The sequence below is a fragment of the Triturus cristatus genome, chromosome 11, assembly GCF_964204655.1.
Source record: "Triturus cristatus chromosome 11, aTriCri1.1, whole genome shotgun sequence".
Lineage (NCBI taxonomy): Eukaryota > Metazoa > Chordata > Amphibia > Caudata > Salamandridae > Triturus > Triturus cristatus.
In genome coordinates, this window is record NC_140594.1 from 963,604,375 (window position 1) to 963,631,091 (window position 26,717).

Consider the following 26,717-nt stretch of genomic DNA (forward strand, 5'->3'; position numbering starts at 1 on the left):
TTTTCAAGGTTTTTCATTGAGATTTTGGCAATTTTTGTCACTTTTTCTTGTGATTAATAGCTGGTACTGTCAACATGCCTGGCTTGTTCGACAAGTGCCCGGAATGTGGTCGAAAGAAGGCTAAAACTGACCCACACGAGGTGTGCATAGCTTGCCTTCCCCAGTCCCACGTGCCTGAAGGCTGTACCATCTGCCACTCGTTTTCAGCAAGAACCCTGAGGGACAGGATGAAGAGCAGGCTTCAAGCTCTGGAGGAGCGAAGACTGAAGGCACCAGGTGGGTCTGGAGGGGCTGATTTGGCCCATGCTGAGGCCTCTGGGGGGCTCCCCAGGGGCAGGAAGACCAGTAAACGCTCCCGCTCCCCGTCGACGTCGAGGGCGTCGACGGCGACGTCGAGGAGGATGACCACCGTCTGTTCGCCGTCTCCCCAGGGCTCTGGGGAGAAACGGCGTCGACGATCGGCGTCGAGGGACCTGAATAGGCCGCCGTCGACTACATCGGCGTCGTCGGCGACGACGCCGTCTTCGACTGCGTCCAGCGGTCGACGTCGAGAGAAGACCCGGCGTCGGCGTTCGGCGTCGAGGGATCGCAACTCGCCGTCGATGAAGAGAAGGAGATCGACGTCGAGAAAGCGAAGGTCGCCGTCGAGGCGAAGGTCGCCGTCGAGGCGGAGGTCGCCGTCGAGGCGGAGGTCGCCGTCGAGGCGGAGGTCGCCGTCGAGGCGGAGGTCGCCGTCGAGGCGGAGGTCGCCGTCGAGGCGGAGGTCGCCGTCGAGGCGGAGGTCGCCGTCGAGGCGGAGGTCGCCGTCGAGGCGAAGGTCGCCGTCGAGGCGAAGGTCGCCGTCGAGGCGAAGGTCGCCGTCGAGGCGGAGGTCGCCGTCGAGGCGGAGGTCGCCGTCGAGGCGAAGGTCGCCGTCGAGGCGGAGGTCGCCGTCGAGGCGGAGGTCGCCGTCGAGGCGCAGGTCGACGTCGAGGCACACGTCGACGTCGAGGAAGAGAGAGTCGGCGGGATCGGTGTACTCAGTGGTGTATACCCCGCCTCGGAGGTCTCCGTCGCCTCCTCCTCCTCTCCCACCTCTGCCACCGCCTCCTCCACCGCCACCGCCACCACCACCGCCACCTCCTCCACCACCGTCTCCACTTCCTCCACCGCCTCCTCCGCGGCCGCGGATGTCTCCGCCACCCCGGCCTCTGTTGCTGCCAAGCACTCCTGCGGTGCCGCCGCCGGTCCCCCCGAGGTCTGTTTCCCTTCCACGGTACCCGACTCCGCCGCAAGGGACCCCGAAGCCACGACGCCCACGGTCGCCTGGACCAGCGAGACCGGCGGACAGGCCTAAGCCGAAGAGGTCGCGCTCCCGCTCTCACAGGAGGCGACGATCGCGGAGCCGAGGGCGATCCTCGTCAGACTCTAGACGACGCCGCAGAAGGTATAGGTCCAGGTCGCGCTCCTCGGACAGGGACCTTTCCCCGACGCTGTCGGACTCCCCGGGGACTAGGGTGTCGCCGGTGGACGACTTGGTCTCGTTCCAGGAGGTGCTGTTGCGAGGGGCTGCGAAGCTGAATATCACGGTGACGGTTCCAACACCCACGACGTCCGTGATATTTGAGACGCTTCATAAAAGACACTTGTCTCGCCCCCTCCTGCCTCTCGTGCCTGGACTGGTGGAACCAGCTTTGGAACTATTCCTCACTCCCGCAACAGCGAAGGCCGCTCCGTCCAGGCTCATGAAGAAATATAGGGCCCCGGAGTCGGATCCGTCATTCTTGAGAGGGGACCCGAAACCGGATTCGGTTATCGTGACGGCGGCGAGAAAACAACATGCGACCGCCCCGGCCTCCACGGTGCCACCGGACAAGGAAAGCCGCTGGCTGGACTCTGCGGGCAGGAAGGTGTGTGGTACCGCTGCCACCACGATGAAGGCGGCGAGTGCAGGGGCGTTGTTGGGCCGTTACGACTGGGCCCTGTGGGAATCCCTGCAGCAATATGCGGACCTCCTGCCACGAGACAAGAAGGAGGACTTCTTGGAGACGGTGCGCGAAGGCATGCTGGTTTCTAACCAAACGATCAGCGCAGCAGCGGATATATCGCTATTGGCCGCCCACGCCTACTGTCATGGCGTCCACCAGCGGCGGCATTCCTGGTTGCGCCTGACGTCCCTCAAGCCGGAGGCGCAGCAGAGAGTGGCCAACTTGCCCTTCTCGGGGGAGACCCTGTTCGGGAAGCATGCGGACGATGAAATGGCCCGCATGAAGGCTGAAGCGGAAACCCTGACGGCCGTCGGGTTAGAGAAGGCCGAGAAAAAGAAACGACCGTTCCAGAGGAGGTTCGGGTCGTCAGGCCGAGGGCGTGGGCAGGGCTCGGGACAGCAGCAGCCACAACAGCAGCAGTTCCGCAAGCCCTTCCAGAAGCGCCAGAGGGGCAGAGGTGGCCAGCAGGCTACTACCACAAACAAGGGCCCGGCCGGGTCTCGGCCCTGAGCTGTTACTTCCCCCTCAACCGTTACCCACTCCAGTGGGGGGAAGCATTCGATTTTTTCCGGCAGAGTGGAGAAAAATTACTCAGGACAAGTGGGTGCTGAATATTGTTTGCAATGGATACAGTCTTCGGTTCATCAGCCCGCCTCCAGCGATTCCGCCGGTCAGCTCTCGCTTCCAGCTGAGGGAGCTCCAGGCGGAGGCAGACATCTTGTTGAGAAAAAAGGCGGTAGAAGAAGTACCTTTGTCTCAAAGGGGAAGAGGTCTGTACTCTCGGTTCTTCCTCGTTCGCAAGAAGGACAAGAACGAGTTCAGGCCCATTCTGGATTTGCGACAAGCAAACAAGTGGATTCGCAGAGAAAAGTTTCGCATGCTATCGTTGCACCAGATTTACCCTCAGCTGCAACGGGGAGACTGGCTCTGTGCCATAGATCTACAGGATGCGTACTTCCATGTGCCCATAGCACAGAAGCACAGGAAGTTCCTGCGATTCCAAGTCGGCGCCAATCACTATCAATACACAGTACTGCCATTCGGGCTAAAGTCTGCTCCCAGGACTTTTTCGAAGTGCATGGCGGTGGTGGCGGCACACCTGCGGAGGAACAAGGTGTTTGTCTACCCGTATCTGGACGATTGGCTGATCAAGGCGTCATCCTTCGAGGAAGCGCAAGAACACTTCCGTTGGACGTGCGAGCTCTTGAACAAGCTGGGGTTACACGTCAACATGTCCAAATCGGTCCCATCTCCGGTACAGTGCATACAGTACCTGGGGGCCTCCATAGATACGCGGTCAGCAAGCGTGTCTCCTTCGGAGGAGAGACGGTTATCACTCCTTCGGAAGGCTCAGGACCTCAGGACTGCTCCATCGACGACTGTGAGGAAGGTGTCGTCTCTGCTGGGATCGATGGCCTCCTGTATCTTCCTCACTCCGCACGCACGTCTACAGATGCGACCACTGCAGGAGTGCTTGGAGGATCAGTGGGATCAGAAGACAGGCTCTTGGGACGACAAGATCAGACTGTCTCTACATGCTCGTCAGTCTCTGAAGTGGTGGTGTTCGGCGGAAAACCTCCTCAGGGGGGTTCCCTTCCACAAGGACATTCCCACGACGAATGTGGTGACGGATGCTTCTCTCCAGGGCTGGGGTGCGCATTCCGGGGACCTGCAGATTCAGGGGAAGTGGTCTCCTTTGGAATCGACGTACCACATCAATTTCCTGGAACTCAGAGCTGTCTTCCTGGCACTGAAGGCTTTCCTTCCGTCCTTCCAGACCAACTCGCTGCTGATACAGACGGACAATACAACCACGATGTATTACCTCAACAAGCAGGGGGGGTCGAGATCGCGCACTCTGTCGCAGGAGGCGCAGGCGATCTGGCGCTGGCTGCTGGCCCGAGGATTGACGATCACGGCCACACATCTGCCAGGGGTGCAGAATGCTCAGGCAGACGCCTTGAGCAGGCTGATTCAGGAAAACCACGAATGGGTCATAAACGACGAAGTACTAGGAGAAGTCTTCGCAAGGTGGGGGACTCCAGACGTAGATCTGTTCGCCACCGCCGAAAACAGCAAATGCCGAGACTTCGCATCCAGGTACTACCAGCGGGGGACGCTGGGGAATGCGCTATGGATCGATTGGTCGAACAGCTTTCTGTACGCTTTTCCACCCATTCCCCTGATTCCGGCGGTGCTCATCAAGCTGTCCCAGTCCAGGGCGCGGATGATCCTGATCGCCCCGGAGTGGCCCAGGCAGTGGTGGTTCACGGACCTTCTTCACCGGTCTCTCCTTCCTCACATGCGGTTGCCGTGCAGGCCGGACCTTCTCACGAAGTTCGGGGGGCGGATGGTGCACCCCAACCTCTCGTCTTTGAGTTTGGCGGCATGGCTCCTGAAATAGTGCAATACGGTCATCTGAATCTACCAGACGATTGTATGGACATTCTGAAGGAGTCTAAGCGACCTTCCACTAGGACATCCTATGCTTACAAGTGGAAGAGGTTCTGTATCTGGTGTAAGTCCAAGAACTTTGATCCGACAACATGTAAGGAAGATGTCATCCTTCCATACCTTTTGCATCTGGCGCAGTCTGGCCTTAATTTCCATTCCATTAAGGTTCATCTGGCTGCTTTGACTGCTTACAGGAAGTGCCCTTCACAGACGTCCTTCTTTCAGATTCCTGTGGTCAAGGATTTTTTGGAAGGCTTGAAGAAGGTGTTCCCCCCTGTCAGACTTCCCTCGCCTTCTTGGGACTTGAATGTGGTGCTGTCCAGACTGATGAGAGAGCCTTTTGAACCTATTCACAAGGCTTCATTGCAGCACCTATCCTGGAAGGCGGCGTTCCTAGTGGCCATTACATCGGCCCGCAGGGTGAGTGAACTTCAGGCATTATGTTGTCAAGAACCTTATACTGTGTTTCATTCTGCTAAGGTTGTGATGCGTACTCACCCTAAGTTCCTTCCTAAGGTTATCTCTGACTTTCATGTCAATCAGACCATAACTTTACCTACGTTCTTTCAGAACCCCTCTTCACCAGCGGAAAGGGCTCTCCATTCCCTGGATGTCCGTAGGGTGTTGAAATTTTATCTGGATAAGACCAAGGATATTCGTAGGTCTGACCAATTGTTTGTTAATTATGGCTCAGTCAGGACTGGTCTTGCGACCTCTAAGCAGTCCATCTCTCGGTGGATTGTGTCCTGCATACAGTTGTGTTATCAAAAGGCTAATAAGACCTTAGGGGGTAAACCTAAGGCTCATTCCACCAGGGGCAAAGCTGCCACGACGGCTTTGCTGCGTAATGTTCCGATTGCGGAAATCTGTAAGGCGGCCACTTGGAAGTCGGTCCATACCTTTGCTGCGCATTACTGTCTGGACTCGGATGCCAGGGCAGATGCTCAGGTTGGGCAGGCTTCGCTGCGAAATTTGTTCGCACAGTAGTGGTTGTGTCTTATGTGTTCTCCACCGCTTTTGTTGTGTGGGGATGGGCTTGCCATTCTATTCACTAGATTATGACTATACACAGAGATCCCCTACTACAGAAGGAGTAGTTTCTTTTCTGTAACTCCAGTTCTGTAGTAGGGGTATCTCTGTTATAGTCATAAGCGCCCGCCCTCCTCCCCGGTGGAGAGATACTGATTCATATGGAGAATGCTACAGGTCTGGCGTGCTTCGCCTTCAAAAAGAACTGAAAGTAAATGGGACCTGCTGGGCATTCTGGGATACTGGGGAAAGTTCTGGAAAACTGGAAAGTTTTCTTAAAGGCACAGTATCCTGTTCCAAGCCACATAATGGCAGCCTATGGGGCTTGTCTGTCCACTCCTTCTTCTCTATCATTCCAGTGGCTTTTGCTGGTAGAGGCAGGGTTTTTTCCTATGGGGAGAAAAACTGGACAGGCAGTGCTGTTTGTGGATTTTGGTGGAATTCTAGTTGAAGTACTGGACAGTGTAGCCTGTGGGTATAGGCTGCATTATCTGTCTTTAAATTAAATTCTCTCTTAAAGGTGTATGCAGGTCTGCATGATTTGTCACCTTTTAGAGATTATTTTTTATTGCTCCGGGGTCCGCGCACATGGGCGGGACTATTCACTAGATTATGACTATAACAGAGATACCCCTACTACAGAACTGGAGTTACAGAAAAGAAACTACTCCTTCCTCCAGATTAAACATCGTGGCTATTAGAAATCATACCAATGCATCAACACTCCTACCAGGCAACACCCACCACCCAAGGCAACCGTATTAAGGTGCTGGCAAATGAGCCAGCAGGGCTTCCCAACACAAGCTCACTGCCCATCCAAATAAAGTAATAAAGCTCTCCTAAACTCCAAAATCAACAAAATTCGTTAGCCTGCGCCACACAAAATATCCTGCTCCGTGCCGTAATCATAGTTTACCCCCTTCCTCCCATAAACATATCCGGGGCCGTCACTCACCTTGTCGGACAACTTCGTGTTGGGATTAGACTAGCCTTCATGGGACAAAAACTTTATTCGGAAATCAAACCACAGCCATGACAAGCTGCAACCACAATCAAGGCCCTAGCGGAAATTTGTATACAAAACGTGCTCGATTTTAAAAGCGTGGCTGAGCTTGTTAATTTATTGAAGCACAGATGGACAGAATGCAAAGTCACACCGGGTCACAAAACTGGGTTCAATCCATCGTTTTTTGCTCAGAACGCCACCCCGGTTTGGACCAAGCCATATGCAAATCAGTCTTCACCAGGCTTTATGTGGGATATAAACTTCAGGGGGGTGTGGGATTTCAATGGGGCGTGATCTATGCAGTCACAGACGTGGCTTAAAACACCCAAGCTAAAACAAGCATTTGCAATGCAATAGGTCTCGCATTGACGCGAGCTTGAGCTATTAGCATTGCACATAACAATGCCTTTTATTTTTGATTTCTTTTTAAAAACATAAATAAAAGGAATTGTTATTTTCAATACCAATAGCTTAAACTCTCGTAACTGCGAGACCTATTGCTTTGCAAATACTTGTTTTTTTATTGTCCCTTACCTGAGTGTCCTTGTGAGAAGTAAAGAAGATATCGTGTGTCTGTCTCTTTCTCTCCTACTTTGGTGGACTACTTTAAAGTCCTTCAAATTGTCCAGCAACGTATTTCAGATCTTTTGAGTTATTTCACACTTGTTCCTAAATCGATCTTAATTCAATTTAAAGTTTTGAAAATATCACATATATGTAATATCCATTTTTCTAATGATTTGGTTGTCCTCTGCATAGTTTTAACATGTGGGGTTGTACGACTTAATCAGATTTGGTAGAGGGACTAGATGGGTGTTGAATAATAGAGGGGATATGAATAATAGAGGGGATATGATGGACCCCTGCAGAACCCCACCGTGTTATGTGCGAAGAAGTGATGTGAAAGGTGGTAGGTGAACTACACCTGATCGGTCTGTGATAAGAATCAATCTATTTGAAAGCATTTTCATGGATTCCGAGGTTGTGGAGTCTTTGTAGTAGTGTGTGGTGGTGGACAGTGTCAAATACAGCTGATAATCCAGAAGCAACAATTCAGCTGCTCTGTTCTTTGTCTGCTGTGAATTTTAAATCATCCCAGAAAGATATGATGGCTGACTCTGTGCCTCTGCCTGGTCTGAAGCCGGACTGTTGGAATGACATTAAGCCGTAATGTTCTACAAAGTTAGAGGTGAGTAAACCCACTGCTCTCTCGAAACATTTTCTTAAGTATGGTCCATTATATATGGGCGTGCAGATTGCTGGGTCCCATGGGTTGAGGCTTTTCTTTTTGACGAGAGGGCTGATGTCGGGGGCTTTCAGCTCTAGTGGGAATGAACCTAGGTCCAGGGACTTGAGTAGACAGACAGCTGGCTACTACCCCAACCCAGGCTGAGAGACCATTTTATGCAGGCGCCACTCTTCAAGAGGTGCTCTCGCTTTTGGCTTGGTCTCCCTCGACCAGTCAAGCCGTTACAGATGAAGGCCTGCACAAAAGTAGCCCGATTCTTCAGCTTCCAACCCCAGTTGTCGACAGTCTTGGACCGAACCTCACTTTCCCCTTCATGCTGTACTCGGGGTGGGTGGTCTGTGCTGGCGTTTAGCCTCATAGTACAGGTTGTGAAAGACACGCACTTAACTGCAGCACGTAGTCAGTGCAGAGTCTAGTGCTAACCTTTGAGATGACAAGGCAAGGACACTGTATGTGGTGGCACTAGATCCTGTACTCTCCATCATGGTTTGTGAAAGGATTGGGCTAGCATTTAGTTCTTATCCCAAGGAGATAGCACACTGTAGTATATTGGGGAGGGACTCATGGCTCCATTCTTGCCACTCTCCTACATGAGTTATGTTTCAGCTGGTTCCCTAAAATCTCGATCTCCATTATCCAAATTGCTTGCTAATTTGGTATCTCAGCAGAGGTTGGGGTATTAATTTCATGTTTACCTCACTGTGAGAAAGTGGCTCTGTATATACTGTTCCTTAATAGGTACAGGGTGTACAGAGTCCACAGTCCCCAAGGGTTTGACAGAGGCTAAAGTTAGATATAACCTTACTCTCTAAAGTGGTAGCTTGGTCGAGCAGTAAGGCAGTATCAGAGGACAGTGTAAAGCATTTGTTGTAAACGCTCAGTCAGCAAATGGTCTCACACACTCAATAACTGAACTCTAGGCCAATGGTTTGTATATAAAAAATATATGCTGGTTTTATTTTAGAACCAACAATTGGGGTTAAAATATACTTTCTCAGAATGAGATGTTTTATATAAATACTTTTGCAATATGCACTTGACTTTTGTAAACAGGTACAAGTGGTTGCAATAGGCAACTCTATTTTAAACACAACAATGCATTGAGCTCAATGGAAATTTCAAGTTATTTGCAACAGATTACTTTTAGGATTACTTTTGGAATTCCAGGACTGGATCCTAGATTCAGTCCTGGGTCAGTACTTCGAATCAAGTGATGAAAGTCGACTTAATTACTGTGATGATTTTTAACCAATATTTAGCTTTTTTTAAAGTTGACACTTGGAAAATATTTCAGAGAAAACAGTCAATGATTCCCTATGGAAGAAAATTCAAGTTGCAGGTACAGTATGTTCTTGTTACTTTTGTAATCCAGTACTGGGTGCCTAGACTCAGTACTGGGACCTTTATCCAAAACAGGTAAGTAATTACGTTTTCAGATATTATACGATTTTTAAAGAATATTTAAAGATTGCAGAAATTGACAGAAGAAATTTCACAGAAAAAGAGTCAATGATTTCCTATGGAAGAAAATTGGGTTGCGGGTAAGTACAGTTGTAAGTATTTTTCAGAGTCCGTGCTGGGCACCAAGATCCAGCACTGGGAGCTCACCTAAGAGCAGGTGAGTATTTTCGTTTTCATTACACGGCTGATTTTTCGTGAATATTTTAAGATTTGAAAAGTCCACACTTAGAAGAAATTTCAGGAAAAAGCCAGTCAATGTTACCCTATGAGGAAAATAGAGTTATCGGTTTAAAGGTAAGTACTCGACTGGCAGAGTTGAGGTTCTGGGCATAGACTCAGGGGTCCCCCAGGGTCAGGTAGGTACGGTTGGTTCACCCTCAGCGACTCTAGGGCGGCCGGGTGCAGAAAGATTCTGATGGATACATCTGCCGGTGGATTCCTCACCTTGTGAATATCCCCTGCGCCAGCATTCCACGGAACTTTTCTTTCCCAGCACTCCACGTCGACGTGGGCGACGTCATAATGCATCGGCTCCGCTCGCGACTCCGTACGACGTCACCGGAGCCATAAGAAGCCCACGTCGGCGTGATGACGTCAGTTCCCTTTTTTCCGCGCCGTCGACGCGCAACGGTTTTTTCCAGTGCTCTCTGGCTACTTTGTAGTTTGACTGTGTTACTGTTGAAAAATTGATATGTCTTCGACGAAGTCTGGCTTTAAGCCCTGTAGGGAGTGTGGAGGTCTGATGTCTGACTGATCCGCATCAGGACTGCTTGTGGTGCCTTTCTTCGGACCACTATATGGAAGACTGTGCCTGCTGTAGGAGAATGAATCCTAAAGCACTGAAGGAGAGGAAGACTAAACTCTTTATGAAGAAGATCGGTGAGGAGAAGAGAGGAAGAAAGAAGTCGAGGCGGGAGTCGTCGACTTCGAGGTCGTCGAAGAAGCATCATAAAAAGAGAAAGCATTCTTCTCGACGTCGGTCCTCGAAGAGCAGGAAATCAAGGTCGACTTCGTCCCGTCGGTGCCGAGGCAAGGACTTGTCTCCTTCGAGGTCTCCGAGAGGGTCTCCTTCGCCGAAGCGGGCTCCAGTGCATTCTTCGGCGCAGTCCCCGGCTCCGTCGAAGGCGTCGACTCCGGTTCGAGTGGAGTCGGAGGTCTCTATGGATGAGCAAGAACAGAAAGAGCCTGCTCCGGTGCCTGATGAATCTGCAGCTCCGGTGGAAGACACTGCGGAGCAGACGCCGGAGACTCCACAAAGGGATACAGGGTCTGTTCCTTATCCGCAATTCCCGGCTCCAGGTACCGATTCATCACATTTTCTGAATGCCATGTATGGTATATTTAATAGGGCGGCCTTCCCATCCGGAGCACCAACTGGTCCCGTGGGTCCAATGGCATATACGCTAGGGGTGTCGCAGCAGTATGCTCAGGCCCCCTTTTTGCCCTTTATGCCGATGGCGCCTTCGTGGCAGTTTCCGGCGCAGATTGGGGATTTGTCGAGGCTGCGGATGGATCATCCTGGTTCGGAGCCTTCTTCGACGCCGACACCGTCGGCGCTGCGTCTGGCGCCGCCGACTCCTGTGGCGCCGCCGACTCCGGTACCTCTGGCTCCACCGACGCTGCGTACGACGTCTACTACGCCGGCTCCCCGGATTCGATCAAGGAGGGAGGCCCAGAGGGTATTGGAGGAAGGAAGGTATAGAGCAGAGGTGGAAGAAGGTGAAGTCGACTTCTTCGGATGAGTTTGAGGGGATAGAAGAAGCAAGTGGTTTGGATACCACCCCAGAGTGGGAGCATACTTCTGCAAGATCTTCTTCTCCACAGGAATTGGCCATCTGGTGATTAAGAAAGCCGCAGAATTGTTAGATCTGCAGCTGCCCTCTGTGGAGTACAAGTCTAACTTGCTTACGGAGGTGTTGCACTCTCCGACATCAACTTCGGAGCCTTTGTTGCCTTTCAATGAGGCCATCTTGGAACCGGTGTTTGGAGGTGTGGAGGAAACCTCTTTCTTCTCCGGTGGTTTCCAAGATTTTTTGTCTACACATCCATCTCCGGAGAGCCTGGTTGTGCAGGCTTCTTGTTCGAAACATGCTTCGGGTGCATTCCCTCAGTCGCCAGCAGATAGGGAGTCCAAGAAAGTTGATCAGGTGGCTAAAAAGTCCTTCTCTTCAGGAAGTATGGCACTGAAGTCATCTAATGCCACATGTCTGCTGGGGCGTTATGTACATGCTTTGATGGACTCTATTAAATCTTTAGCCCCTAAATTGCCTGAGGGTGATAAGTTGTCCTTCTTGGAGGTAGTTGTGGACACTCAGGCAGCTGCCAGGCAGGTGATCCAGTCAGGGCTGGATACGGCGGACTCGGTGGCAAGAATTATGGGGGTCATCTATAGCCGCGAGGAGACAGGCGTGGCTCCGTTCCTCTGGATTCTCGGCGGATGTTTAGCCCACATTGGTGGATCTGCCATTTGATGGACAAACTGTTTGGGGAGAAGGCAGACTCTGCCCTTCAACGATTTAAGGACAGCAGATTGACGGCAAAGTCCTTGGGTCTGCAGGCAACTTCTAGGGGTTCAGCTTTTTGGAAGTTTAGGGGTTTCGGAAGATCATCCTTTCGCTCCTTCCGACAGCCTCAGCAGCAGCAGCAACAACAGAATCCCCTCTATAGGTCCTATAGAGGGAAACGGAGGGGTCGGAGAGGTTCTGGTGGCAACCCCCTCTTCTTCGTCCTCCTCCTCTGCTCCCAATGAGGCTTCAGGGAAGCAGCCCTAGATCCCCCATCCCGGATCATGTAAGTCCTGTGGGGGGTCGGGTGTCCTACTTTCTACGGGGTTGGAAATCTATTACAACAGACCTAGCGCATAGGGCTTGGACTACAGCTCCCATAACACCTGGGAAAAGACGCGAGACCTACATAAGCCCTGCCTTCCAGCATCCAGGTGCTTGCCAACTGCAGTCTATCACGGACCCCGAGGAGAACGCCGTCCCTTTCTCCTCGCTCTCATCACAGCCCATCTCGCCTCGCTCATTCGCCATGGAGCAAGGAGGTGAGAAGTGCTAGGTGCACTGGGGATCTTGCAACCGACCGTGACGACCGGAAACGCGGTGCCCCGCCCCTGGTGATTCCGCGCTCCTACGAGGAGCAGCGCAGGCAGCTAAGTCGGACGGGAACAATCCTCGCAGCGCCCCGACAGAGGGGCAGCCTTTTTTTTGTATCTAGTTGAACCTCCACGGGCAGTAAGGCAGGGACTCCCTGAAGGGCGCTGCCCAGCAACCCGGAGTTTAGCGGTGCGGACCAGGATGCACTCTGTTCTTTTTTGACTGACTGGGTTCTTCTTCCTTTCCTGGGTATCACGTGAGAGGGGCCGTCTGGGGCTCCATGAACGGACCCTCCTCACAGCTAGAAGCTTCTGCTGCCGAGACCGCTTGGAGCCGTTTAAAAGGCTCGGAGAGCGCATCACAACCTGCTCACCTACGTGCTTGGAGCCGTTTAAAAGGCTCGGAGCGACGTGGAGCTACACCTGTAACAGGCGACTGTTGTGTCTAGAATCACCTGAGGTGGCTTCCTGCATGGGATTTCACTACCCCTAGACTGTCAAAGAAGGAAGGGGGAACCATACTCGACATTCCTTGGATCTACTCACTGGCTGGACTGCGCCCTTGGGTCATGTGAGTTTTGCTATTGTTTGTGACATTGTGCATCCTCTTCCGTTTCCTGTGCTAACTTCCCGTACCTTTCCTACAACGCTCTGCTCTTCTCTTCCAGGACCTATGAGGGATGCGCTACTGGAGTGAGGTTCAACTCCGGACGCGATCATTCGAGGGTTCCGCCTATACCTCCTTCCCCTGGGTTCTTTTGATCCCTTCCCCTGGAGTGGTGTTCCCCGCTGAGTGTCTTTGTTTGGAGGCTCGCGAGCAATACCACCAAGGGGGGAGGGGGTGACCCAGCAACCGACATCGCTCCCGCTGTATCCGGCTTATGAGGTTAGTGTTCCTCATGCCTGTACGTGACACCCAGTCGCAGCCGGGAGCCCCCCAGTACCTCGGTGTGCACCGCTTTTTTAACTCCTCCTCTGCCCTGATCCACCGGTTACAATGCTGTCCTTCACTGGGCCCTGTAGCGCAGTTTCAATTCAGTCCAATATGGGCCCTATGGGGACTCAGGGCCGCCCGCTGGACAAGCCCCAGCCCCCTCTGCGGTCCTCCACAAGTGCCGGGCTCAACCCCGCTACAATCTCGGGGCTCACCCCTGACCAGGGTAGGGCCAGAGTCCAACAAGGCTCCAATACTGAGGAGTACCTCTCGTGCTCCACTTACCCCAGGCTGGGGGGCAACAACAACAGGCCTGACACCGGGTCCGTATGCGCTGAGGCATCGGCCAGGCCCATCACTCTAGACCCCGAGGTCGCTGCTGCCGCTCTCCACCCCCAACCTGTCTGCAGTACTAACAGACACCGCTCAGAGTTGGGCCTCAGTTCCACCTGCAGCGCCCGACTCGTCGCTGTCGCTCCATGCTCCATGCCCCAGGCCCGCTATCGAGCCCCCATCCTTGTACTCTTCAAGAGATATCTAATACTCTCCAAGAGGTCTAAGGTTCTTTGTGGTCGCTATGTTAACCATTCATTCTGTATCACAGAATAGTTACTGACACTAATAATTGTATGAATAAATTGGTCACACTTAATATCGACGTTATAGTTGTACATGTGAAATATTGAGTAGATTTTTTTCTTATGATTCTATATTTAAGTAATCTAAAGTGATTGGCTTTATTTGCTTCAAATTTCTGATAAGTTTACTTTTATGCTAACAGGTCAAATTTAGGGCAGGAAAAGCAGAAAGCAGTTAACCCTCCTGAGAGTAGAAAATCGTTTTCTAAGTCACCCAAGGTGCAGGCTCAAACAACTCCTGGGCAACCTAAGGGGAACGTTTCTAAAAGGTAACTTTTTTGAAGGTTTTTAAATTGTTTGTGCAATGTTTTGCTTGCTCTAATGTGTAGTTTGGGGTCTCAGCACAAAGTTAGACTACACATGTAGTTCTGCCATCAGAGTTTTTATGTAAGTCGGTTTGTAAACTAGAAATACTTTGTATCCGAGTTCACTTTCATGGATAGGTCTGTTAAATTTGCAAGTCTTCATTTCAGTAATTCCTTGAGAAAAATATTTGGTACCTGCTCATGTAGGTTTGTCTGTATGCAAACTTTCAATAGATTTAACATTTTTACTGTGTCTCAAAAAGCTGATGGGTGGAGCGTAGGAGCCTCCTGGAAATTTAGGAAGGTTTTGCATTTACAGGATGTCCTCGTTAATCTATTGTTTATTAGGAGTATTGCCCACAGTCTTCAGCAGAAATGTGCATTTGATTATTTTGTCTTGCTCAGTTATCAGTCCCTTTAAAGACACCTCCGTATTTGTCCAGCAGGTCTTCCATTTCCACCCAGGAATGTTACATCTAGAGAATGGGGAAGTAAAATGTTTCCTGCTGAAGAATGACACAGTACTATCACTCTGATATGGGAACACAGTAATTTTTTTTTACATCCAAAGTAGAGTGGAAATAGTGCTGGAACTTCCAGTTAATCTTTCAGGGAATAATGTGTCCGTCTGCTTGCTCCTTTATCCCAGCCTGGTTGATTGTTATAAAGAGCTAGGGCTTGCTTTAGAAACGACTCCTCTACTTCAGCATCTCTCTGTACTGCGGCACTACTGCTGAGAATGCCTCAATTATGACTTTCACACTTCTGGTGCATATAAAATGAATTGGAATTGGCAGTCTTCGTCTAATATTGTCATAAGCCTTTGCTGAATGACACAAAGTGTCATTTTGTTGATTTTTTTTTTTTTTGTCTTCTAATCGAGTACTGAAAATCTGGTTAGGTGTACTTACTTTGCCATTTTCAGTGTCTGCTCAAACTTATTATGATGGTTGAGTTTGTTCACTTTTCTAGAAGCACCTGAATGTTCTTGAGGATTATAGGAAGTTTTTTTGAATTTGAGTTTCAAGTTCAACAGCAACGGGCACGTTAACCGAGAGTGCGTCCATACATATGTGAAATATTCTCTTTCTACCCAGAGGAGAATGCAACCAGAAGTAAAAATGCCACAGTACTCTCACGTTTCACAGCACAAAGTTTGTCTACACATCTTTCTAATTTGTTCTCCAAAGATTTTTATCAGGAGACCATACCCACTTGCAATCTCTACCATAGACCACTGAGATTCTGCTCTTGTCATCCTCACGTGTCCACCTCCACTCTGCAAGAGATGCAAATGAGTACTCTGTGGTATCAAGTAAAAAGTCCTTCAGTGGGCCCCACATGTTTTTGGGTCTGTAAGATATGGGTATCTGCTCTGCGTAGATCTCTAGCTGCTCATTGCAATAAATAATAGTGTGTAGCCACCGTTTCCTGCTCCGAGCTCTGCCTCTACCCCAGCAACATGCCACCTGATGCTTAACTAGTAATTGGGCTGTGGCCACAACTGGTCTGCTCACGTTTGGTATGTCTTTGTCTTTCACCCTCTCTAGCAGTGCAACCATTGGCAGCTCCTTACTAATTTTCTGTGAAAGGGCAGCCAGTACCCTCCCCAGTACATTCAGACTGCCTTACAACTCAATGCTAAATGCTGGAAACTCACCCTAGGTTCTCTATAGACTATTGGCTGGCTTGGTTTTCTCAAAATCTGAAAGCCTAGTGGAAAGACAGCTTGTACAGCACACCAGGTGGTCTATGTGGGCTCTGCAGTGGTATATGAAGTCTTGAGCTCAACATCAAGGAGACCTCTCTGACCACATAAAGATTTCGGAGGAGGCTGCAAGAGATCTGCAGTGATGGTTACTGGACCTTGATTGGGTCAGCGGCAGACCCCTCTCCCCACCCAGAACTGACATTTGTGACTGATGCTTTTCTTCTGGGTTGGGGATGCCACCTGGAAGAGGTGGAGATCAGAGGCTTCTCTTCTCTAGCAGAGTCCTGGCTCAATATCAGCCTCATGGAGCGGAGGGCCATTTACTTTGCTTTGGAAGCCTTCCATCAAAGGGAGGCTGGTATAGGTGCTAATGGTCAACACCACCGCCATGTGGTATTGCTCAAGCAGGTGGGTGGGGTTACGAACCCTGTGCCAGGAGCCACAGCACCTGTGGAATTGCTTGGACCATCACATGATTTTCTTGGTGGTGAGCCGTCTGGCAGGATCTTTGGATGGCATTGCGGATAAACTCCGCATCCGACGCCTTGCACCTCACGAATAGTAATTGCATCCGGAGGTAATGCGAGGTCTCTTCCCCCCCCCCCCCCCCCCCCGTAAGGAGAGCCTTGGCTTAATCTATTCATCACAGCCGAGCAGGTACAATGTCAGTAGTTATGCGTTTCCAAGAAGTCTCTTGTTAGGAGACTTGCTCCGCTTAGGGTGGAACTCGGAAGAAGATGAGGACTGATCAGGCCCAAGTCATCCTAGTGGCCCCTGTTTGGGCATGGAGCTTATGCTATTCAGAATTCCCTGGGCAAGAGCATCTGCCTTTCATTTGGGCTACCCCTCCTGTAGGATTTGCTGTCACGGCAACAGGGCAGGGTTCTGCACCTGTGCCTGAAGAATCTCCTGCTTCCTTTAGAGATGGATGATGTCATCTTGGCAGCCAGGTGTCCCTCTGATAACTATGTATGTCAATTGTTGGGACTGGTTTGTAGCTTGGTGCTTCACTTCAGATAGACCCACGCCAGGGGAAAGATATGAAGTTTTGTTGTCTGTATTGTCTCTTGCCTTGCAAGGCTTTGCTCTTGCACAGTTAAAGGGTACCTTTTGGCTCTTTCAGCCTTTTTGTGTGGTTGCGAGATAAACACTCATTATTTAAATCTCCTGTTGTGATGCGTTTTTGGGAAGCCTGCAACATGATTCCTCCCTCTCCTTTTGTCATGCCACAATGGGACCTTAACTTAGTCCTCACCTACTTGAAATGGTCTCCCTTTGAACTACTTCACAGCTGTCCATTGCAGGTTATCAACGTAAAGACTGTGTTCCTTGTCACCTTAACATCTGAGCAGTTAGTGAGCTTCAGGCTCTGTGTTAACTGGCTGTACACTACCTTTTCCTCAGACCCACTGGTTCTGCTGTTCCAAGCAGCCTGTGTACCCGAAGTTGTGATGTTTTTCCACATTGACCAAACCATCACCCTGCAGAAGTTCTATGCTCCACATCCCTTTTTTAAGAAGAAGTTCTATATATCGTTTGGAACCCCAAAAGAGCACGGAGCTTTTACATGTAACATGCCAGAGAACGCCGGGTGTACAAGCAGCGCTTTGTGGGGGTTGGGGTAGTGAAAAAGAAAAGGACATGCAGAAATGGACCATTTCCTCTGGATTGTGCTCTACAATAGGATCTGCTATGCAGTGGCCAAACCTAGACATCTACCAGGCGGCTACGTGTACGTCACTCCATACTTTCACAAAAAACTATTGTCTGGTCAGTTTGGTTGGCTGAGGGGGTCAATATAACCCCTTGGTCCTGCAGGACTTTCTGGTTTGAGTCAATCGACAGACCCACCTCCAAATATGTACTGATTTGCTATCTATTCAAAAGGTGAGGAATCAGCGGCTAGAATCGTCAATCAGAAGAACAAGTTACTGATCATCAGTAACACCTTTTCTGGCAAAGACTATCAAACTGCACCTTCCTCACTGACTCCAAATCCATTAATAATATCTCAAGTCTGGGAATCTGCACACTGGTCATAACCAATTTGCTATTGGGGCTCTGCGCCTGGGGGTGCGTGCAGCCTTAAAAGCAATGGACCGTGCACAAGAGTTGCATCTATATAGGCTCCACACGTCCTTCCCGGAGCGGAACGGCATCGGTGCGTAGCTGCACAGCAAGTGCCTACAGTTATGCAGAAATGCGGGTGAAAATGTTTCCTCGCGGACGCTAGGGGAATATACAAAATGCGAGGAATCTGTGGATAGTCTCTACCAGAAAGTGCTGCAGAAGGTAAGTAACTTGTTACTTGGCACCTACTTCAACGAACATTATCAAGTACTACAATGTTTCAGTGGCCTGAAGGCCTTAACTTCAACTACGAGATTTTTTCCTACCCACTTTCCACCTCAATCTCAAACCTAGAAATTAAGCAGTAAGTGTCTGGAATACATTATCCTGTACATTTATGGCAACTGGGTTTTGAGAAATATGCTAACTGCTAATGAACACTTCATTTTTAATTGTCGAGCTTAAGAAAACTTTGGAAAACCAAAGATGTCCCCTTTCTCATCTAAAGGAAGGAGTTAGTTTTCTAAGCAGATCTCTCCATCCGGAGCAGGATTATCTCGACTTGTTAGATTTATAACCCTTAAGTATGGGTCCCATTTTGAGTACCACTGACACAAGAATTATTATTATTATTTTTTTTTTTTAAAGGCTAACGAGGCTGCAGTTGATTTTTCTGACAATACCCTCATGCCAACCTCCCATCGTTGGGCGAGTGTACTCCCTTGGAGTCAGTTTCATGAGATAATTGATTACTGGGCTTTCATTTTGTAGTCTTGTGCGAGCTTTAAGTATGCATGCACACCTGCAAAATGACAAAGTCCAGCGACCATGTCATTGTGCTATTTTTTTTTTTTTTTTTTTTACTGAAAAAAGTTAATTGTGTTTGTAGCAGGTCTGGGAGGGCAGCAACTGGAGAGGGGTTGGGCACAGAAGCACGCATGGCTGAATGAAACAATTGGGGCGAGCGGCATAGAAGCACACAGGTGAAAGAGGTCAACATGAGCTCAGATCGGGCCAGAAGCTCTCGAGGAAGAGCGATGTAAGGGATGTTGTGAGAGTGGAAGGGCACAACAGTTCACAGGCGAGATTTGAGGTGGGGACCAAAAGCACTCTGGTAAGGGAAAGCGACAGGGCAGGAGAGGGCAAGGACCCAAAAGAGTAAATTAAGCATGTACACACTTACAAACCAAAAGCAAGCAAATTAATGGTGATCAAGCCAAGAAATGGGTGGGCTCGAAGCCCACTGTAAGCTAGCAAAATGTATGGCAATGTCTTTCTAGCGACGGCGTATACATTGTCTCAGATGAGACCTAAAAATGGGGCCCTGACGGTACATGTTACTTTAGGCCCGCACCGGTGCAGACGTTCAAATAGTTATGAATATGCTCAATGACAAACACTAACAAGATCAGCTTGTATTAATTTTTTTGTAATCAAGACATTCAAAAGTCATTGTGAACCATAATAAATCCTGTCAAGACTATATGAATTCATTGGCATGTAACCATTTTAGATTACCCTACCAGTGAACAGGGAACACAAGTCTTTGGCCAAAAATTGTTATATTTCCTGAAATTGTGGGACACAAATTAGATATATTTTCTGAAGTCAAACCTATGGTTTTTTTTTTTTTGGGTCCACAATTAAATGGGGGGGCTCTACTATCACTGGCTAGTGCATGGACTTTCTTGACCCTGTGCTGTTCAGGCTGCACAAGAAACACCTTTTCACTAAATAATTTTAGAAAAATCGTTTATTATTGGCTATGTTAACACCCCACCCTTGTGATGTCTCTGCAGGGTTAATGGTCCTCAAACTAATTAGTTGAAGTTGCAAGTCTTCCCTGTCCTGTTTTTAGTTTTACCTGATGCAATTATTTGTTTTTATGATTAAGCCATTTGTTCATCAACGGGTTTCCATGAGTGAAACTACCTTCTGATCCTTGTCTTTCTTTCTGGAGAGCATGTAAGTTTGTGGCACGGAGGACTTTAACAGATTTCCTGGCTAACGCTCCATTCAAAATTGTGTATGTGCCAAAGTGTTCAAATGCTGTAAATCATGTACTACTTTGAAGTTCATATATGCAGCTGTGACCCCTCCCCATCTCCCTGCATAATTTACTGTTGCTATCTAAAGTTGGAGTGGGGGGTGTCAGACCAAACCCTACTAAACTTTAGAAAGAACACTAAAGTCTGACGAAAATGTGTTTAATTTAAGTATGTTAGCATATTTATGGTGAATTTGCAATCTGCTGTCGTAATAGACAAACAAGATGTAAATACATAAAGGAGGTTAATGATTGACTATTACATTTACATGTAAGTGACGTGCAGAAAATGTGAGTAAAAACGATACATGTCATACCTTTTTGTATTGATACAAAACACCCTCAAGCTTTTGAAAGAACGTTTAAATTCTAGAACGCTGACTGCTGCCAATATGCGTACACATTTGTATCTGAAAGAAACAGGTTAGATTCCTTACCTTAGAATATCCCCAGGAGTCAGGCTGGATCCGGAAAGATTTTTCGTCAGCAGTACCCTTGTGCGTCGGTAGGCGTCGTCTGCGACTCCGCGTCCGTCGTCGGCATCGTGATCGCCGGGATGACGTTGTCGGAGTACTTAGACGGCTCCCTCGCGTGCTGACGTCAGTTCTTCTTTTTTCCGCGTCAGTAAGCGCAGATCCGGAAAGAGCATACCCTTTAGTCACTTTTTGACTAACTTTTTGGACTTTTTTGGTCTATTCTTTAGAAAGTGGACCTTGACTCCTGGTGCCGGTAGGGATGCCCGGTTTCAAGCCGTGTGACGCCTGTCACCGACTGATGTCGGTTACCGATCACCTCCGTCGGTGTCTCTACTGCCTTGGGGTCGACCATGATGACCAGTCGTGCCGACTGCCGGGCCTTGACCTCGAAGGCTAGGCGGAAGCGGTCCCGCAAGCTCCTCGAGATCCGGCAGTCGGCTCAGCGCCGCTCGAGGTCCCGGTCGAGGAGGAGGTCGAGGGACCAGTCACGGAGCCGAAGTCATCACTGCTCGTCTGGTTTGATGTCCTTGCATTCGGGTAAGTCGAGGCACAGTAAGAAGGAGTGTAAGCGACATCGCTCTTCTGACTCCCCTTGCTGGTCGCGCGACTCGGCTGTGTGTTTGGGGTGGCACCACCCACGCGGCTCTATCGGAGCCGCAGGAGTCACATCCGGCCCTATATCCTCAGGTCCCTGGGCCGAATGAGACATCGGGCGAGATTCGGGACTTCCTCGTGGCCATGAGGAGTCTCGTTCCGCCATCAAGGCCTGCCGGCGCGCCTTCGGGCATTTAATCTACTGCCCAGCTCTGTCCTTTCTACCTGTCTACCAGAAGACTGATGACGGGGACGACTGGGAGGGGTCTGAGGACCCTCTGGCACAGCAGTGCCAGTTAAGTCAGGACTGGGCAGACGAGCTGGGGGATGCCAGTGGTCTCGACACTTCGCCTGACACTGGCTTCATCTCTCCTCCCTCCGTGGCTACGGAGGAGGGTGCAACTCATTCTGTGGTGCTGCGCAGGGCTGCCGAAGCCCTTCACCTGGAGCTCCCTGCGGCGGACCAACCTCCTCACTGAGGTGCTTCAACCGCCAGTAAGCTCTTCGGAGCCTCTACTGCAGTTCAATGAGGCACTCACTGACGTTCAGATGGGCACCTGGTCCAAGCCCTCCACAGTGACTCCTGTGGACCGGAATGTGGCCCGGCGCCACCGCCCTGCTCCGGGCGACCCCAGCTTTCTGTCAGTGCACCCCACCCCTGAGAGTCTGATTATCCAGGCCTCTGCTATCAGACTGCCTTCCCGTCCGCTCCTCGGATCGGGAATCCAAAAGGTTGGAACAGTTTGGGAAGAAACGGTTTTCCTCCGTCAGTTTGGGGTTGCGGTCCATTAATACCGTGTGCCTTTTGGACCGTTACACCCACTCCTTGTGGGATACGGTGGCGGATGTGCTGCCCCAGTGTCCGGAGGAGGCCCGGACACGGGTAGCCATGGCTATTGCTGAGGGGCGGGATGCAGCACGGTACGCCATTCGATGTGTGCTTGACACCACGGACTTGCTAGGTAGAGCGATTGTGACGACGGTGGAGATTCGTCGCCACGCCTGGCTGAGATCCACAAAATTCTCCGGGATGTCCAGAGCACACTCCTGGGCATGCCCTTCGATGGCAGTCGCCTTTTTGGCGACAAAGTGGAAAGTGCGCTGTAGCGCTTTAAGGACTCCAGGGCTACGGCCAATTCCTTGGGCCTCTCGGCCCGCGTCCGCCAACTTCCGCTTTTTGCCCCTTTCGTGGCCAAGGAAGGGGCGCCCCCGCACGTCCGTCTAGCTGCAGAACCAGCCTCGACGTGGATTCCGCCGAGGCGGAGCAGGGGGACAGAGCCTGTCAGCCCACATCTGCTCCACAGCATCTGCCTCAAAGCCTTCCTAGTCCGACCTTTCAGACCCATTCCACGCCAGTGGGAGGCAGAGTCCGCCATCACCTGCTCCACTGGCGTACCAACACGTCGGACAGGTGGGTGCAGCAAACCGTCTGAAGGGGCTACCCCCTCCCCTTCGAGGCGACTCCCTCCAGTCATGCCACCGCAGTACCACCGCATGTCTGCAGGAGGAAGTTGCGGCCCTTTTGGCCAAGGGGGACATCGAGTGCGTTCCTGGCCCAGAAGTAGGTCGGGGTGGTTACTCCCATTACTTTCTGGTTCCCAAGAAGGGCAAAGGGGGCCTACGCCCTATCTTGGACCTCCGGAGCGTCTACGCCTTCCTCCGGAAGGAGAAGTTCAAGCTGCTCACTTTAGCTCAGGTTCTGGCTGCCCTAGACCCTGGATGGTAGCATTGGACTTGCAGGACGCGTATTTACACATCCCCGTCCTGCCAGCCCACCGGTGTTGCCTGCGGTTCACGGTAGGCCGCGAGCACTTGGAGTTTACCGTGCTCCCCTTCAGCCTCACCAGTGCCCCTCGGGTGTTCACAAAGTGATGGCGGTGGTCGCAGCTCGTCTCCCACCTCCAGACTACGGCCGACCTCCTGCATATGCTGGGGTTCTCCATCAACGTGCCGAAGTCGCATCGGAGTCCCTCCCAGAAGCTCCTTTTTCATTGGAGCGGTTCTGGACTCGGCGCTGTTTCGGGTCTATCCTCCAGAACAGCGGGTTGGGGATATTCAGGCTCTGATTCCGATCTTTCAGCCTTTATCCCGGGTTTTAGTCAGGGTGGTCCTACGGCTGCTGGGTCTGATGGCCTCCTGCATCCTGCTGGTACATCACGCCAGGTGGCGGATGTGGGCTCTGCGGTGGGACCTAAAGTTCCAGTGGGCTCAACATTTGGAACCTGTCCGACCACGTCTTGATCTCGGGGGGCACTGCAGGACAGTTGCAGTGGTGGCTCACGGACCGCAATTGGGTCAATGGCAGATCCCTCTTCCCTACCCCAACTGGAGCACGTACTGGTGACCGATGCGTCCCTCCTGGGATGGGGGGGGCCACATGGGAGAGGCGGAGATCAGAGGCCTCTGGTCTTCGGCGGAGTCCCGGCTCCATATCAACCTATTGGAGCTGCGGGTGATCCGGCTTGCACTGAAGGCATTCCTTCCCTCTATACGGGGAAGTTTTAGTGCAGTTGTTCACGGACAACACCACCGACGTGTGGTATTGCAACAAACCGGGCGGGATGGGGTCGTGGACCCTTTGTCAGGAGGCTCTGCGCCTCTGGACATGGCTGGAACATCCGGGCATCACCCTGGTGGTTCAACAGCCGCTGGTGCATGATGGATCACGAATGGCGTCTGAACTCGGACGTGGCGCAAGGCCTCTTTCAGCGATGGGGAGAGCCTTGGTTAGATCTATTCGCCACCGACGAGAACGCGCAATGTCATCAGTTCTGCGCGTTGGAGTTTCCAAGGCGGCACTCGCTCGGAGACGCTATTCGTCGCGAGTGGAGTTGCGGTCTGTTGTACGCCTTTCCGCCTATACCACTTCTGCGCCTCAACTTCTGCAACCCTGTGGCGTAGTCAGGGAAGGATATAACTGTGGCATTATGCACTTTCATCTTCCCCAACTTGCGTACCTCCCTCAGGACAGCCTCACAATCCCTGTAGGAGGTGGAAGAGAAAGGGTCTAGGACCTGTCCCCAGATGGCTCGCTGGGACTCGATGGTTCTGCTTCACAACAGAGAATGGGGGAGTGCACCTGCTGGCAGAGTGCTGAAGAACATCAGGCGTGACTGGGCCCAAGTCATCCTTGTGGCTCCGGATTGGGCACGAAGATACTGGTATCCCGAGCTACTCAGTCTGTCAATCGATTCCCCCGATTTGACTGCCTCTTCAGGAGGACCTTCTGTCGCAGCAGCAGGGGACGGTCCTCCACCCGAACCTGTCCAGCCTCCACCTCCATGCGTGGAGATTGAGCGGCGACAGTTGATGCCATTTGACTTGCCTCCTGAAGTCTGTGATGTCATTCTGGCAGCCAGGCGTCCCTCCACTAAAACGGTATACGCCTGCAGGTGGAACACATTTGTGGCATGGTGCACAGCAAAGGCTGTGGATCCCCTTTCTGCCCCTCTTTCTGAGGTTCTCCTCTTTCTTCTTTCCCTGGCCCAGCAGGGCTCTCCTCTGCGCACCCTCAAGGGATATCTTTCAGCTGTTTCTGCCTTCTTACGGCTTCCTGATCAGCCTTCTCTTTTCAAGTCCCCTGTTGTTGCTAGATTCTTCAAAGGCATTACTCACATGTTTCCTCCTGTCCCTTTTGTAATGCCTCAGTGGGACTTGAACCTGGTGTTAACCTATCTGATGTGCGCTCCTTTTTGAGGCACTTCATAATTGTCCTCTTCGCCTTCTGACTCTTAAGACTGCTTTCCTGATTGCCATCACCTCTGCCAGAAGAGTGAGTGGGCTCCAGGCTCTTTCTTCTCAACCTCCTTCCCTCTGTGTCCATCCAGACTAGGTTGTTCTCAGGACTCGTCCTTCCTTTCTCCCTAAGGTGGTAACTGCCTTTCATATCGGCCACTCTGTTACATTGCCCACATTCTTTCCGTCTCCGCATCCCTCGAAAGAGGAAGAGAGGCTCCACTGTCTGGACCCAAAATGTGCACTCTCCTATCTGGACCGCACCAAACCGTTCCGGGTAGACTTCGTTGGCTACGTGCGCGCTAAGAAGGGGCGGGCGGTGCACAAGCGAACCATCTCTCTGTGGGTCGTTTTGTGCATTAAGGCTTGTTATTCCTTGGCTAAAAAGGAACCTCCTGTGGGGCTGAGGGCCCATTCCACTCGGGTCACAGTGGCTACTACCGCTCTGGGATGGGGGGGGTCCCTCTTCAGGACATTTGTCAGGCAGCAACGTGGGCCTCGCTGCACACGTTTGCCAAGCATTACTGCCTGGACAGCCAAGTTTGGAGAGAGGGCTTCTTTGGCCGTTCTGTCCTCCAGGACTTCCTGGTGTGATCTTGGTTCGCAGACCCACCACCGGGGTTGGTATTGCTGGGGTATCTATTCTAAGGTAAGGAATCTAACGTGTTTCTTTCAGATGAACAAGTTACTTGCCTTCGGTAACGGTATATCTGTAAGAAACATTAGTTAGATTCCTTACCGCCCCACCCATCCTCCCCGTTCTACGAACTGATATCTAGGGTTAAGGTCATTCCTTTCATGGCCCTAGATTCATGGCACCAGTGTCTGTTTCTTGCATGGCTCTGCGTTCCTGACGCGGAAAGCTATGTACAAGAACTGACGTCAGCGCGCGAGGGCTGCGTCTAAGTAATCCGACGTCATCCCGGAGTCGCAGACGACACCCACCGACATGCAAGGGTACTGCTGACGAAAAATCTTTCTGGATCCAGCCTGACGCCTGGGGATATTCTAAGGTAAGGAATCTAACTAACTAATGTTTCTTAGATATATTGTTACCGAAGGTAAGTAACTTGTTCTTTTCTTCAGACTATACCTGAAGTTATAAAACTTTCCTCAATTAGTACTTTTGTGAATTTAACTCAAACTCTTGTAAACGCATCTTTTTAAGGACTAAAAGGTTGTATGAACAGTATGCCAAATTATTATTTTATCAGTATTTAATACGTTTTGTGGAATGAGTGCATGAGGTGGATGACTGTCAAAGTCAGGATATTCCCTGGTTTTCTTGAGTCCTCAGAACAAAAGGCTCTGAAGAATCCTTACCCACTCAGTTTGCAGTGTGGGCAAGATTTGTCAGGTTTGGCAGAGTACCATTAGTACTTGTACACAAGAATTACCCTATTCTTGAATTGATTCTGCAGCAACATTCTTGAAGCAATTGGTTTTCTGGTCCTATCAGGACCATGTGATACTTTGGTTGGGATTGCATGGTTGGGCCCAGCGAGGAATTAAAAGCATGTTCCTGGGACGCAGAGCGATCTTGCACCCTTATTTACTTTGTACATTCAAGCATGTTTGGATCTTCAGTTCCTTGTACTTGCATAGTGAGGTGCCAGCTTTTACTAGTTTTTTTTTTCTTCCAAAAAAGCCTTATGTATGGTGCGCAGACGGTAAAAAGCATTGGGGATACTTTGCAGTAGTGGAGTGATTCTAAGGTGAAGGTGGTGCTCTTGGTTTAATACATTCTGTATTATCCTGTCGTGTATAGCAGTTTCAGAGATCTACACCTTGTATAGACCAGCTTAGGTTGTGTTTGAGCAGTAAGACCATGGCTCTTGTTTGATCACACTAGTGTTTATCATTTAGCAGCGAGACAGTTTTCCTTAGGCAAAATTGAAGGTTTGTAACGCAATATGGATCTGAGGGACAAAGGACAACTCCATG

General features: G+C 50.6%; 1 protein-coding gene across 15 annotated transcripts in view; it reads left to right on the top strand.

Moving 5' to 3' along the window:
* TRIP12 (thyroid hormone receptor interactor 12) overlaps window positions 1-26,717 on the top strand; it is a 1,120,962-nt gene that overhangs the window by 68,838 nt on the left and 1,025,407 nt on the right. For 11 of the 15 annotated variants that reach the window (XM_085634980.1, XM_085634979.1, XM_085634978.1 and 8 more), the window contains exon 4: window positions 13,979-14,104. The exons of the other annotated variants lie outside the window; for them this stretch is intronic. In XM_085634980.1, the coding sequence (XP_085491106.1) occupies window positions 13,979-14,104 (126 nt within the window). The remainder of the gene's footprint in view (window positions 1-13,978; window positions 14,105-26,717) is intronic. 15 annotated transcript variants of the gene reach the window in all.